At 41.6% G+C, this 13,937-nt stretch overlaps 1 protein-coding gene across 4 annotated transcripts in view; it reads right to left on the reverse strand.

The window, feature by feature from the left end:
- The window catches only part of CDC14B (cell division cycle 14B), a 91,149-nt gene extending 80,869 nt beyond the window's left edge, over window positions 1–10,280 (reverse strand). For all 4 annotated transcript variants that reach the window (XM_054588105.1, XM_054588100.1, XM_054588101.1 and 1 more), the window contains exon 1: window positions 10,112–10,280. In XM_054588105.1, coding sequence (XP_054444080.1) covers window positions 10,112–10,271 — 160 coding nt within the window. In that variant the 5' untranslated portion in view covers window positions 10,272–10,280. The remainder of the gene's footprint in view (window positions 1–10,111) is intronic.
- Between the last annotated feature and the right edge of the window lie 3,657 nt (window positions 10,281–13,937).

Raw genomic sequence — 13,937 nt, forward strand, 5'->3', positions numbered from 1 at the left:
ATGCTGGGGCAAAGTCGATTCCCAATCCCAGCAATCACCCCCACCCCCACCCACACACAGACACCACAGTCGGGGCAAAGGTGCTGTCAGAAGGAAGAAGAAGAAAGCAGAGACTTGTGTGGTAACAGTGACCAAGAACAGTTCCTGCTGGTTCTGGAGAAAAATAAGAGAACCTTTTCAAATAGTGGCTCAAGCCTTCTTTTCAAAGATCCCATTCATTCAAAGGCATCCATTACTGAGTGTCCAGTGGCATTCACAGATAAGATCCTCTGCGCGATACGGATATGGACATGGATATGGACGTGGACATGGGTATAGATGTAGCTATGATAACCAAGTCTGTGCGCTAGTGTCACTGCCCGGAGATCGGGGAGTGAGCCTGAAACCTCCTGCGCATGCTGGCAGCAGCCACTGTAAGGATAAGACTATAAAATGCACTCAAACACGTCCTGAGTGAATTTGTGCTTCAAGCCCTTTCAAACACAATAGTTTAAAAAGGAGAATATAGTACTAACAGTGGAGTTAAAATCTTACCTCAGTTGTGTTTGCTAGCTAAATTCTAAGCTTTTTGACAGTTTACTGTCAAAAAAGAAAGAAATGCATGTTAAGATGCTTCAGTGTCAGGTATCGGGAGCCTCCAACAAGCTCTCTAGTGACAGGATTACAATAAAAAGTTCCAAAAGCAGACTGAGAACAGTGCCCAAAAATGTAAAACCATAATATTAATTCTATTATACATTCATGTCAAAGCAATTCTTCCTCAGCACCTATTAAAATGTGAAAATCAGAATGTTTTTCAGTTCAAGTCACAGACGCCAAATCTAGTTCTTAAAATATTTAGCAATCTTCATCTTTAGTGCCTTCAATTTAAGGAGCAATATTTGGTTTAAAGGTGCTCTAGAATTACTTCTTACCAATAAATAATGTATTCTTAAGAATAAACAAGCTATCTCATTTTAAATTATATCCTCTTGGATAATTTGAGATTCAAATTAGAGATATAGAATTAATAGGAACGTAAACCTTTCACTTTGGCTCCGTTTTAGTAGAGATAGGGCTTCCAGTATATTAACTATATGCATATGCATATATACACACGTGTGTGTGTATATATACACATACACACACACAGATATGTGGTTATATAAAAAAATGAAGCTTTTTACACCCTGGTTTCTTTTAAAGTTTAACACATACACGCAAGCAAGCACAAGAAAGACACCATAAGACAAATCATTCTTACCACATATTGGAAAAAATAATTCACTTTGTGTAGGAATTATCAAGTGACATTTCCATCACAAAGTTCTGTCAAACTGGCACTGTTTCAATGGAGAGAACAAAACTACACACTGACTGATTTCTTCATTACTTGTCTTCACTGAGATGATGACAGAGCCTATTCCTTCTCAGTCTTTCAGGGATAAGGAACAGGTCATTATAAATCTTCACATCCCCTTCTTCCTTCCTCAATAATACTTGGCCCAATCTCTTGCTCAAAGTAGTTGCTCGATAAATATTTGTTGAATGAATATACTGATTAACTCCATAGCACAATTTATACAAATACAAATGAGTATAATAGAGCAAAATGCGGAGGATGATTCAGCTGTGATAGTCCTAAAATAGAGGCCTTGAAGAATTCAGGATCTGTAATGATATTATGGCATTATAGATTGGGTATAAAAAGATCAATGACATAAATTACACAGCAGTGCCAAGAAAGTAATCTTACTTTCAAAGCAGAACTTGAAGGAACAACAAACATCACTGACATCAGGAACAAGATATTTTTCTTTTGTGAAAAGCACAGTGCCGACCAAATTTTAATGGTATAAACGTGAACTACCAGAAAAAATAATCTCCATATGTGATATTGCACAATTAAAATAAATTTATCCAGCCTAGCTTCTTCAGCTTTTCAGACTTGAAGACAATGAGACCCAATCTTTGAACTGAATGGTGAATAAAGCATTCTAAGACAAATACTATTCTAGAATATAAATTATATTAAGAATTAAAAGAGCTGAATAAAAGACCAAGAGAATAAAGTCAGAAGTCTTTTTAAAAATCAGGGCCCTGACTGGTGTGGCTCAGTGGACTGAGTGCCAGCCTGTGAAGCTATGGGTCGCTGGTTTGATTCCTAGTCAGGGCACATGCCTGGGTTGCAGGCCAGGCCCTCAGTAGGGGGCACACGAGAGGCAACCTAACACTGATGTTTCTCTCCCTGTCTCATTCCCTTCCCCTCTCTCTCTGAAAAAAAAAATCTAAAAAAATTTAAAAGTGAAAATTAGGGGAAAGAAATATGTATATATGGGGCCATTCAGATTTGTTTTTGCCTTATTTGAAGAACTTGAAAACTAAAGAGAATCAGAATACTTTTTAAGTTCAAGTTGGCATTCATGATTATTTCTCCTCTTGCCAAACACAGTAAATAAGACATAAACCTGTCCATTAAGCCAAGAAATGCCTGGAAATAACTAAGTAACCTGGGATGGATCAAGAACAGCTAGTAATAACAACTCATTATAAGTATCCTGTCATCAAACTTACAAAAGTGAGATGCAATTAAAACACAAAAAGGTTAGTATTACCAAAAATATCCACCATCCAAAACTTAGCAGTAGTAATTGACCCAATAAAATATCACAGAAACTACTTTCAGCATTACCTAGACACAGAAACCAACAAAACTTTTCATATAAAGTCATAAACGTACAAAAGATACTCTACAGTTGTAAAAAACTGAATCTGCTACCTAAGACTAAATTTAAGACAAGCAAACAGGAAGGGACGGAACCAAGAATCACAACTAACAGATTAAATCTACAGTTTTAAAATCATCAGAAAGAACTGCAAAGTAGAGTCAATGATCTGAATACCTTTGTTGGTGCAGTATCCATGAAAAGCTATAGAAAAAGAAAAGAGAGAGAAGGGCGTAAAACTTTCATATAAACTCAAGAATCCAGATGAGACATATACATTCCAGTTAAATGTCCTTGTATTTAGGATGTTAAAAACAATTTTATCTTGGAAAATGATTTTGAACGTAATCCCTGCCTAATACAGTAGTCAGCACTTCTGAAAATTAAGTGACTAACCCCAGAAAACCAAATAATGTAAAGGAACAGTACTGGAAGATTGGTTACATACTACTGAACCAATATTCAATATAATCCCTCCACTTTGTGTCCACAACATCCCCTGAACCTACTTACCTCTCTCATAAAAGTGCCTGTCCTAAGAGAGGAATGGCTTTAAAATATTCAGATAAACCACTCCAGTCATGCTTTCATTTCAAGTTACAGATAATTATAAAAGTAATTTTAATGTAAAGGACCTTAAAGGATTTACTAAGATTAAAAGTATTCCTTAGCTCAAAAGGAACTACTGGCTACTCAAATTATTTTTCCCAGTATAATAAAAAAGTAGATTTAAAGATTTAATTTCTTATTTCTATATAGCACCCACACATTTCAAATAAATTGGGTCTCTGTGCTACACATTAAGCATGGAAAGGCCTTCTGAGACGCAATTTGTTTTAACCATCCCCCTGAAAAAGCTGTCTTCCAGTAATATGCACCACCAGTATCAAATCTTTGGATCTGTGTAATATTCTCTTAAAATGGTTGTACTAGAGCACAGTCATGCTTTAAATTAAACACTCTGAAAAACTGGTATTCTCTCAGTAAACAATCTATTATTTTCTATAACCTTCCACCTGAGACTCTCCAATGACGCCTTTGCATCTTTGCAGAAGATCCCCCAATGTGCTTACTTGCAATTTAATATTAGGCAACATGCAAACTCTTCAGTATAATAAAAATTTGTAACAATAGCTTCAAAAACAAAGGAATGGCTTGGGTTTATTCTTTCTCTTACAAAGAATCTTTAAAAGAGAAACCTTCATGTTTTCTCAAGGCAGAAAAATTAACAAGGTGTCAAACCTCCTCTGCTGCTCTGACAAACACTGAGCCAGCCTCCGTTAGTGCCATGAAGACCATGCTTAGAAGCAGAGAGGAACACACTCCGTTTTCACTGTGCTGATTCACCGAACCTTTTGTGCAAGTACACATTTGAGGAAATGACTGCTTCTGAGCTAAACACCCTTCGAGCAGTGATGACTGTCTCTGCCCTGTGTCCCCGACCTGGCCCACTCCTGGCATACTTATAATGCTAAGGACATCGACGAGCCCTGGCTGTCAATTAGGCACCAGGCCAGGCACTTCACATGCAATCCCTTCATTTCGTCCTCCCAACAACTCTGAGCACTTTTCATTTCTAAACAGATGGAAAAATCGCAACTCCAAAGGTTATTAATAATCTTGCTGTGTTCAATCCCTGTGTGGGCAGACACTAGCTTACACTGGTTTCCTCATGTCTAACCACGAGAATTAGCGCTGCACAAACTATACCCATCAAAGTTTTTCTTTCCCAAAGATTTCAAACACGATGTGGTTCCTCTACACAGTGGTTCTCCCTCAGGTCCTCTCAGTTTTTGTTTTCTTTTCCCCTAACTTCACACACAAAACAAACCCCTTGAGAACAGGGAACCTCCAGCAGTGACCTATCTTTAGCACTTGAGAAGAAAAAAAAAAGGCCTGGCATGGTATTCACTATACATTTGTTGAATGAATGAAATATCAGGAAAATCTGGGCTGTTATAACAGCCAATTTGGAAAACAGCAACAGCACTGGAGAACCTGCACTGTGTACTTAGTCTGCTCATTTCTCCAAAGTAACATGGTTAATTATTCATCTTTCTAAGCTCAACTTTGCAGATACTACTTTTGGAGCATCTACGATGACAGTGTCTACTAGCCTAACTACCACAGGACTAACCAGTTGATATTCAATAAACCATTTATGTACAACTGTGTGAAACAGCGTTATGTGTTGGCATAAAAGTCTGGTAGTCATGGCTTACCCAAAACGAAACCATCAATTTGGCCAAAGTTACTGATCTCTGCTCTTGGCTTCTTCCAAGGGAAAAGTAGATGGTTGTGACATTTCTGGATGATCACCTGAAATTCTTTCAAAAAACAAAACATCTGCCCTATCAATTTAGAGATCCCCAGAGACAATCTCAGAAACTTTCGAGTGTCATTCCATCCTAAATATCTACAATATGATTTCATGCCAGTCTTCCCTAACTCCAGCAGGAACTGGGGAAATTCATTCTCATTCCAAGACACAGAGAAGTTAGAGTTTGCACTGCCTGGCAACTGCCATGTTCCTTTCTTCTTCTGTCCATGGAAGCAATAACATTAAAACTGTTAGGTTTTTGTCTGTGTGTAGTGTTGGAATGTCTAAGTAATTATACTTACAACTGATATACATGACACCATTAGAAGAAGTAAGCACATAAATGAAGACAATTCATATTATGCACAAATTTAAAAGTACAGAAATCATAAGCAAGAAGAAAAATGAACAGCACATTCTTGAAACGCAATAATCTACTACAAGAAACTTTAAAAGAAAAATGAATTTATTTCCTCCTCGAATCAGTGGCCCAGGTACCAGCACTCCTCTTCTATCAAAAAAATATACTTTCATCACCACTGCAAACAATGAACATGCATGACTGTTTTACATAGTAAGTATGCAACAAATACTTCTTAAATTAATGAATAAATTTTCCCTAATGATATCTAATGATTTTTTTAAAATCTTAAAAAGAAGGGGCAGGGGGTAGTGGTGTATCTATTTATTTTTATTTGCTGAGTATCCAAGACACCATTAATCCAGTGCTTTCAGATGACAACCCTGACCTCGACTAGAGCTTCTCCAATGAAATGATTTACTGCTATACTATAGACACTCTTTAAAAGGTAGAATATCATGGCAGACACAGAAAAAAAAAACACTTTAAAAAAATTTAAGACAAAACACAAAGAATTTTTTTTAGCTAGCAGTTATTATCAATTCTCTTTATTAGTCAGAAATTTAAAAAACAAGTAAAATAAATTGAAATTCTGTACCAATAATCCATCCTATAAATTTTCAAACAGATTATGTAGTGTTAAGTCTTTAAAAATTTTTTCCTGTATTAATAAAGAGGAAAGGAGAACGCCCACTGTCATTTATGGAGGGCTCTACTTAAGGAATAAGAATACAGAGATCAAACAGATTCATACTTCTGGCCACAAGAAGGCTGATGAGAAAAATAAAAAACCCAGCTATACCAACAACATTTTCACCTTTGGTATTTCTCCCACCTTGATAGTTATCTAGTTCCAAATCCAACTGAAAATCATCCTCACTTCCCTTCTCCCCCCAGCTTCCTTCACTGGTAACAACTAATTCTGATACTACCTTTACTCAGCATCTGTTTAACATTAATGTATATACTTTATACTGTATTTATGACCTTTCTTTCATATAGTGCACTGGAACTGCACCAGGAATACAGCTTAACTAAAAATCCATGTCACTGAACATGGTAAGAACTCAGTACATGGTCAATAACAGCTTGATGGAGTTGGGGTAGGAATAATACTCCCATCAGTCTGCTCCCAATAAGAGTAAATGCCAGTGTAGCTGGGTGGGTGGCTGGCTGGACACTGAACAATAGTGACCACATAACAAAGGACTAAAGGTACAAAACAGGCATTAAGCATTCTGTATTAAATGTACATACATGAAATTGCCTAGAATCCTATGGGAATTCAATTTACAGGTAAAATAGGTGCAATAAAAATGTCAAGGGACTAAATTAAAAAAAATAAATTTAATGTGTTTACAGGTGGAGTTGGCAGAAATGATAATGTGCATTAATGTTTTACAAACCAACCCCAATGGGAAAGAATTGTCACAATCCTGTAACAAGTGTTGGCAAAAATGTGGACTAATTAATCCATTGGTGGTGGGAATGCTGGTGGAACAGCTGCTCTGGAAAAAGGTCTGACAGTTGCTCAAAAGATTAAACACTGGAATTACCATGCAACCCAGCAATTCCCCTCATAGGTATATACCCAAAGGAACTGAAAACATATTTGCATGCAAATGTTCATAGCAGCATTATTCATAATTGCCAAAAAAGTCCACTGATGAATGGATAAACCTACCTATACTTTGTCCAGCCTCTTCACTTTATTTTACTCCACAGATACAGTCATACGTGCAGGGTAGACATACACACTGATGCCACGATGGCCATTTGCAGGAGGGTCTGGAAACCCCCCAAGTAACCATTTATTACCATTAAATAAAATCACACTTCAGCCACACAATGCAATACCACTCAGGCATTAAAAAGAGGACTGGTCTTGCCCCGACTGGTGTGGCGCAGTGGGCTGGGCATCGTCCCAGCAAACCGAAGGGTTGCCCATTCAATTCCTGGTTAGGGAACATACATACCTAGGTTGTGGGCCAAGTCTCCAGGTGGGAGCGTGCCTCTAAATAAATAAAATGTTTTTTAAAATAAAAAAAGAGGGCTGTTCTTGCTTGTATGGCACAATTTGTAGCAACTCAGACAAAGAAAACTGAAGGGAAAGAAAATATTAGGGGGGAGGGAGACTAACTATACATATCCCCTTTGCTAACCTTGCTAATAAAAATGTGCATGGGTTGCTTTTTAAGTTGTGAAAACAATGACTGAGAGAAAAACAAGTTGGCAAGAATGGGACCAGGTTGCCATTTGCTGAGGATGAGGCCTCAAGTCTTCCTTCCAAGCCCAATAAAAAGTAAAACACAAACTGCATCCAAAGTCACTTTATTTTGTCTGGAATATCACACCAAAGCAGACTGATTTAGGTTTTTTTGTTTTGTTTTGTTTTGTTTTTTGCCAGGAAGCCAAGGCTATCACTAAGGGAAACCTGAAGAAATCTCAGGGAAAGTTGACTCCCTTACTTCCCTTGAGTGATCTTACACTCAGACTGCACCCTTCCATTTATCTAGGTTTGTAAGCCAAATAACAGCATTTGAATTGCACCAACTCTTTCCTCAATATTCTTGTGATATTTTCTGAAGTCAATTCATTGGTCACTGCCTCAGGAAAGCCAGCCACATCACATTTTTCTCAACGAAGAAGGAATATTCACTCCAATGACTTTGTTGTCAAAATCTTGCTTTTTGACTGCAGCCAACCTAAACGTTAAACAGGGGGCTGTCTAAACAAGCTCTAAAACATATGTACATTTAAAACCATATATACTTCTTCATACTTACAGATTTTAAAGCCATATCTACTTTAGCCTAAGTGAGGCCCTGGCTGGTGTGGCTTGGCTGGGCATCCGCCGGCAGAGTAGAAGGCCTCAAGTTAGATTTCTCAGCAGGGCACAAGCCTGGGTTGCAGGCCGGACCCCAATTCAGGGCATGTTCAAGAGGCAACTGACTGATATTTCTCTCTCACATCCATATTTCTCTACCTCCCTTTCCCCCCCTCTAAAAATAAAATCTTTTTTTAAAAAAAGGCAAAGGAGGCAGTTTTGCCTGTACTAATACAAAACAATTGGTTTGCTAAGAAATTATGTGAAGAAAAAACAATGCGCGAAACAAGATGTTACATGCTACTGTTCCTGGGTATGGTAGAGAATATCTATGTGTATGCACTCAGTCTATTTCTGGAAGGAGTCACAAGAAACTAGGAACACACATTGCCTCTGGGGAAGAACACCTGGTGGCTAAGACCAACATTTCACTATACACTGTTGTGTACCTTTAAAATTAAGAATTCTGTACCTTGTAAGTGCAGTATTTGCCCTAAAATTAAATGCTATTAGACAAAGTTCCGTTGAAGAGGCGTAAATAACAAAGGCATAATAAGGAATGCGTGGGTCCTCCACCCCCAGTCCCCCTCGACTGGGCCATTTCCACGGAGTACACACCATGGTGGGACCTGGTCTCATCCTCTGCCAGCTGGCTTCACCTCCTATGGCAGCACACTCAGAGTTACCATGGACCGGGCAGGTTCCCCCAAGGGACAGGGACTTAAGGTAACCACTTCCTCCTTCCCCCTCGGTTCCCAAGAGCCACCGATTAACGCTGAGAAACCTTACGCTCTACTCTCGGCATTTTTTTTTAAGGACCATAAACTGTCCTTTAACCTAGAAAATAATTTCTACGACATTTCTGTGTTTGTCTGAACACTTTCGAAATTAATGCTCTGACCACTCCAGCTTACCTCGTGCATCAATAGTGGCTAAGGGCGGGAAACAGTTTATAAAAATCCCACGAATGCGAAGGTTTACACAGAACGCACCAAAGAAAACAGACCGCAAATTCCCTTAAAACTGTAGACGGCTGAAATGTTTACAAAGCGTTTCCACATAAACCAGTGCATTTGATGCCTTCACAAGCTTCAGTGTAAATCCTGGCAAACCCAACAGCTGCCAAATTCGATTTATTGGCCTTCGAAAATTGTAGGATCAGCACTAACAATAAAACAGCAACAATCAACGCACTGCTTTTCTACCTGCGGTGTCTGGCTGAGATTTCTCAAAAGTGACAACTCTGGGCATTCAGCAAGCTGACCAGGTTCAAATACCATCCACGTGACATGTTGTGTCTTGTGGCCCAGGAGGGGAAAGACCGCGTGCGCGCGCGCTGGGGGAGTGGGCGGTGCACAGAGCAACAGGGCGGGGAGATGACTGTCTAGCCCGGCCGGAGCATGCCGCGCCAAGCGGGACTCCATTTCCTATCCAGCAGCGGAGGTTTGGCAAACGCCACACAAACAGCTCCCATGCCGGCGTGTTCCGCGCGCTCGGGGAATCCTCGGGGGTGACTTCCAGGTTCAGGCTCCTCGGGGGGGCCAACCCAACACGCAACCCCAGGAGGCGGCATCAACCGAACTTACAAAAATCCCGAAGTGCCGAGCTGACGCCTGCCATGTAGAAAGGTGACCCTCGGCCCACCTTGCTGGGGTAGGAGGGAGCCAAAAGGATAAAGTTACAGCTCGCCACAAACGCAGATGGCAACTAGGGGTAGGGGGGCGCTCCCCAGGCGCCAGGCTCCAGTAGGGGGGTGTGGCGAGCTGGGGCTTTTATAGGGGTGGGTGGGTGAAGGCGCCTCGACTGCCGGGGGCGGGAGGGGGAAGGGAGTGCTGGGACCCCCGCGCAGGGTGCGGCGTGTCTCGGGTGTCCCGCCACGCGTTAGTCCGTCGGCTCACCGGTGATGTCCAGGTACAGGTCGTCCTGCTGGCCCAAGCGATGCAGTTCCTGCGACGAGGAGCTGCGGCTCTTCTTCACTCCCAGCGAGGACGAAGAGCCGCGCCGCGAGCAGGGGGGCGCGGCGGCCCAGCTCGCCCGCCACTCGCTCTTCCGCTTCATGGAGGCGGCCGCGGCCCGTCAAGGGGCCACAACCATGGCCCCACGCGCCCGCTCGCGCGCCGAGGCCCCCGGCAGCCACGCGCGCGGGCGCTTGGAGCGGCGGGCGCCGAGAAGCGCTGCGGGGACGACGGGCGCCGGCCGAGCCCGGTGGGAGGCTGCCGCGCAGGAGCCAGAGGAGGGGCAGGGCCCACGGCGCCTGCCCCACTCCCTTCTGCAGCTGCCGCGGGACCCGCGCGGCAGCCCTGGCTACAGCGCCTCCTGCCGCTGCCGGCGCCCCCCAGCCCGCCCCCAGGTGCCCGCAGCCCGCTGGCGCGGAGGAGGCGACGGTGCTGCGGCGGGCGGCTGGGGCTGCCTCGGGTGACCGCGCGCGACCACCACGGACACTGCTGCGGTGGCGCCAGAGTAAAGCGGACCGCGGCGCCCGGGACCCCAGGAGGGCTGTTCCGTGGAGCTTCATTCACAAAAAAGGGCCCACAACCCTCCTCGGGGCCCGCAGACTGAGGCCTTTCATTGGTCAATGATGCGTGACGTCACGGATACGGGGCCTTTCTACAGGCAGGTACTCGGTGACGCCATAAAGAAAAGTCTGAGTGGTTCAGCCAATCAAGGATAGAAGTGTGTGGGCGACACTCTGCCAGCGCCCCAACTTTACTGTGTCTTATGTGTTCTTCGAGTGCAAAGACCCCAGTTCCCAACTCAGCCCCCAAAGCTTCGCAACCTCGTCCTAGTAACTCTGGTTCTTTGGCATGTATAGTTTTTAAAGGAGTTTTTGGTTTTCCTTGTAATCGCGCCAGCTGGAGAAGGACATTTGCCATGGCTTCTGGTTTGGATAGATTAAATTGTCCGCCGCTATATAGATTTAAGACAGATTTGGTTTCAGAACTTAACGAGCTCTTTGAGTCAACTTTTAATGATTTATGCTTAGTAAAAAAGAACAAGCAAGGGCTCCTTAAGGAGTCGATAAAACTGCCGTGGAGGCACGATATACAGCAATGGTTTGCATCCCGTAGTTCCTCGTCTCGGAATCAAGTACCAGCATTGACTCAATAATTTATAGGCCAAATGCTAATGTTTTTCTTACCTAAGGTATCTACAGGTCAAGTTGTTGAAGTATTAAAGCAAGTGGTGAATTTAATTCTTGAACTTTTTATCTTGCAAACTGTAGTCATATGCCTTTGCTTTCCCACTGAGTTGAAATAACGCCAGAACTTTCTGGAACTTAACCAACACTGTCATTTGGCAAGGCCTTTCAACAAATTTCCGTAGTAGCCTTTAAAAGGGTGAGCAGACTGGAGGACAGTCTTTACATTTTTTAGCTAAAAATATCCCCAAATTCTACATCTTGCAAACTACCGGTATTCCTAATTTTTTGCCAGCATTTTCACGTTTTATCCCGTGGTTCCGCAATTACAGCCAGCTTCAAGAAGATTAAGGTGAATTGAGTCAGTCCCCCAGGAAGCCTCTCAGAAATGCAAATTTCGACGGATTGCCTCCCGGATGGGCTGTTTGACTTCTATTGTTGAAGGCCGTTATCTAAAACACTGCTAATTAAGGAGGAAAGGGGGCTGGGGGTAGAGGGTTCAGTGTGACAGTCTCAGTGGAACAGTCTGGAAGTAGAGATCAGCTACTTAGACCAGAAGCTTAGTAATCATGTCCATTCTTCCCTTATTTCCCATAAGGAAAATGGTGAAGGCCTGAAATTAAAAATGATCTGTGTTTTTGTCCGTAGGGGCAGCAAAAGAGCTAGAGACTTAAAGGCTGTGAAATGCAATGCAAATAACTTCACTAAGCAAAAACCTGCTGGCCCCAGGTCCATCCTTTGTTTTAATAGGGAAGAGGAGACCTTTCACCCTGGCCTAGGAGCTCAGCAGTAGACACGCCACCCTTTCCCGAACTATCTGGAATTTTACAAAAATACGTATCTTGTTGTTGTTGTTGTTGTTGTTGCTGCTGCTGTCAGTTTTGTTCATTGAGGTATAAATTGGCTATAACATATTTGTTTCAGGTATACAACATAATGATTTGATATTTGTAAATATTTCGAAATTATCACCACAGTAAGTCCAGTTAACATCTCAGTAGATCTTGTTTTGAATAAATATTACAGAGTTGTCCATTTGGCTTTCTAGAATGAAATTCAAGTACTGCCTAACATTCTGATTATTTGAGAGTGACTTACCTAAATGGCAAACTAAAGTGCCAAGAAGTTCACGTATATCAATTTATTTTTTTCTCACCTTCAAATACAGTGTTTGGGCTAGACAAAATGCATGTTCTCAATAAAAGAAAAACATCATAAATACAGATAATTACACTTTTTTTTTACATTTAAGTGTTTTTTACATTTTACAAATATATACTTTTATTAATGGCTTTGTTAGTATAACATCATTAAGAGAAAAAGTATATGATTGTACTTTATAATTATGCAGAAATATCTTCCATTCTTTGGAAAAGGAAGTCTATGTGCTAAGTATACATATTAAAGTTTTAAACCCTATTCATATTTTGCTCTTAGGTCTTAATTTAGTAGCTAAAAGTGCTGTTCCTTACAGATACTTACTTTGTTGTCGCACTTCCCTTGAACAATTTGAATCTTCCTGCATTTCAAAAAAGGTTACCTCTGGACTCTGAGAATTTGGCCACAGGAAACGTAGTTTGCTTAGTTGGTTCGTGAGTTTGTTGTTTTTCATTGTTTGACCATTAATCATAGGATTTTTGAGCTTGGAAGAGCCTTGACATTATTTGGTCCAAGGCTGTCCTTTCAGAGTGAGGACTTGGGACCCGCACCAGTGGCAGTGGCAGAGCTGCGGGGGAGGACGCAAACACTGGAGGACTCTAAGTTGCTTTTCTCTGAACCGCCTGAACTCAGAGAACTGATGCACCTGGTTGTGATCCTCAACAATTTGGGCAGCACAGTGAAGAGCAACAAAAGGAGGGGAGGAGTTCTCGGTACAATTCACCCTGAAAGGAAAACAGTTTCGGAGCATTTTCTTAAAAGTGTATTTCAGATAAGTCATTCTGAAAATTTTAAATCTTACCCTGAAATGTGTAGAAATTGTTCAATACACACGTGATGCTAAATTTCTAAATGATAATATAAATTTTAGAATCAGTGGATTACAGCTTTAATTATGTGAAGATCATTTGTTTAAGGTCAAAACTGAGGGCTAAAACTAGAGGGCTTAGGTGCAGGCATCTGGGGAAATGGACACACCCTACAATCTTCACTAGCATAGTTAAGAAAATTGGTTGTGTTTCATTGGATATTCTGGTAATCTGAGCATTAATTTGAAATCCCCTGTGTTCCTGAATTTGAGACTGAAAATCTCTCAAAACACTGAAAAGGGGAAAAAATGGATATTTATTGAGCTCCCATCACATGCTGGGTAGGGCGCTAGGGGCTTCACACAAATGCTGTTAGGTGTTACTGTTGTCGTTGTAGGAGTGGAATCCCCCATTTTTGGGTTACAGGTTAGTCCTTATCCCAGGTCCTGCAGTGAGTCTGGTTTGAAAACCCACGGCTCTTTCTTGGACCCAGCACCATTCTCCACAGGTTGAGAACAGAGTTTAAAGGGATCTTTTCTTGCAGATGGGTTTTTGAAGTTGAATAACCTCTATAGTTGTGTAAATATTGTAAGTTTTTATTAATTTTTATGGACCTTA

The sequence above is a fragment of the Pteronotus mesoamericanus genome, unplaced genomic scaffold (assembly GCF_021234165.1).
Source record: "Pteronotus mesoamericanus isolate MK-2021 breed Mesoamerican mustached bat unplaced genomic scaffold, CSHL_Meso_final scaffold_125, whole genome shotgun sequence".
NCBI lineage: Eukaryota > Metazoa > Chordata > Mammalia > Chiroptera > Mormoopidae > Pteronotus > Pteronotus mesoamericanus.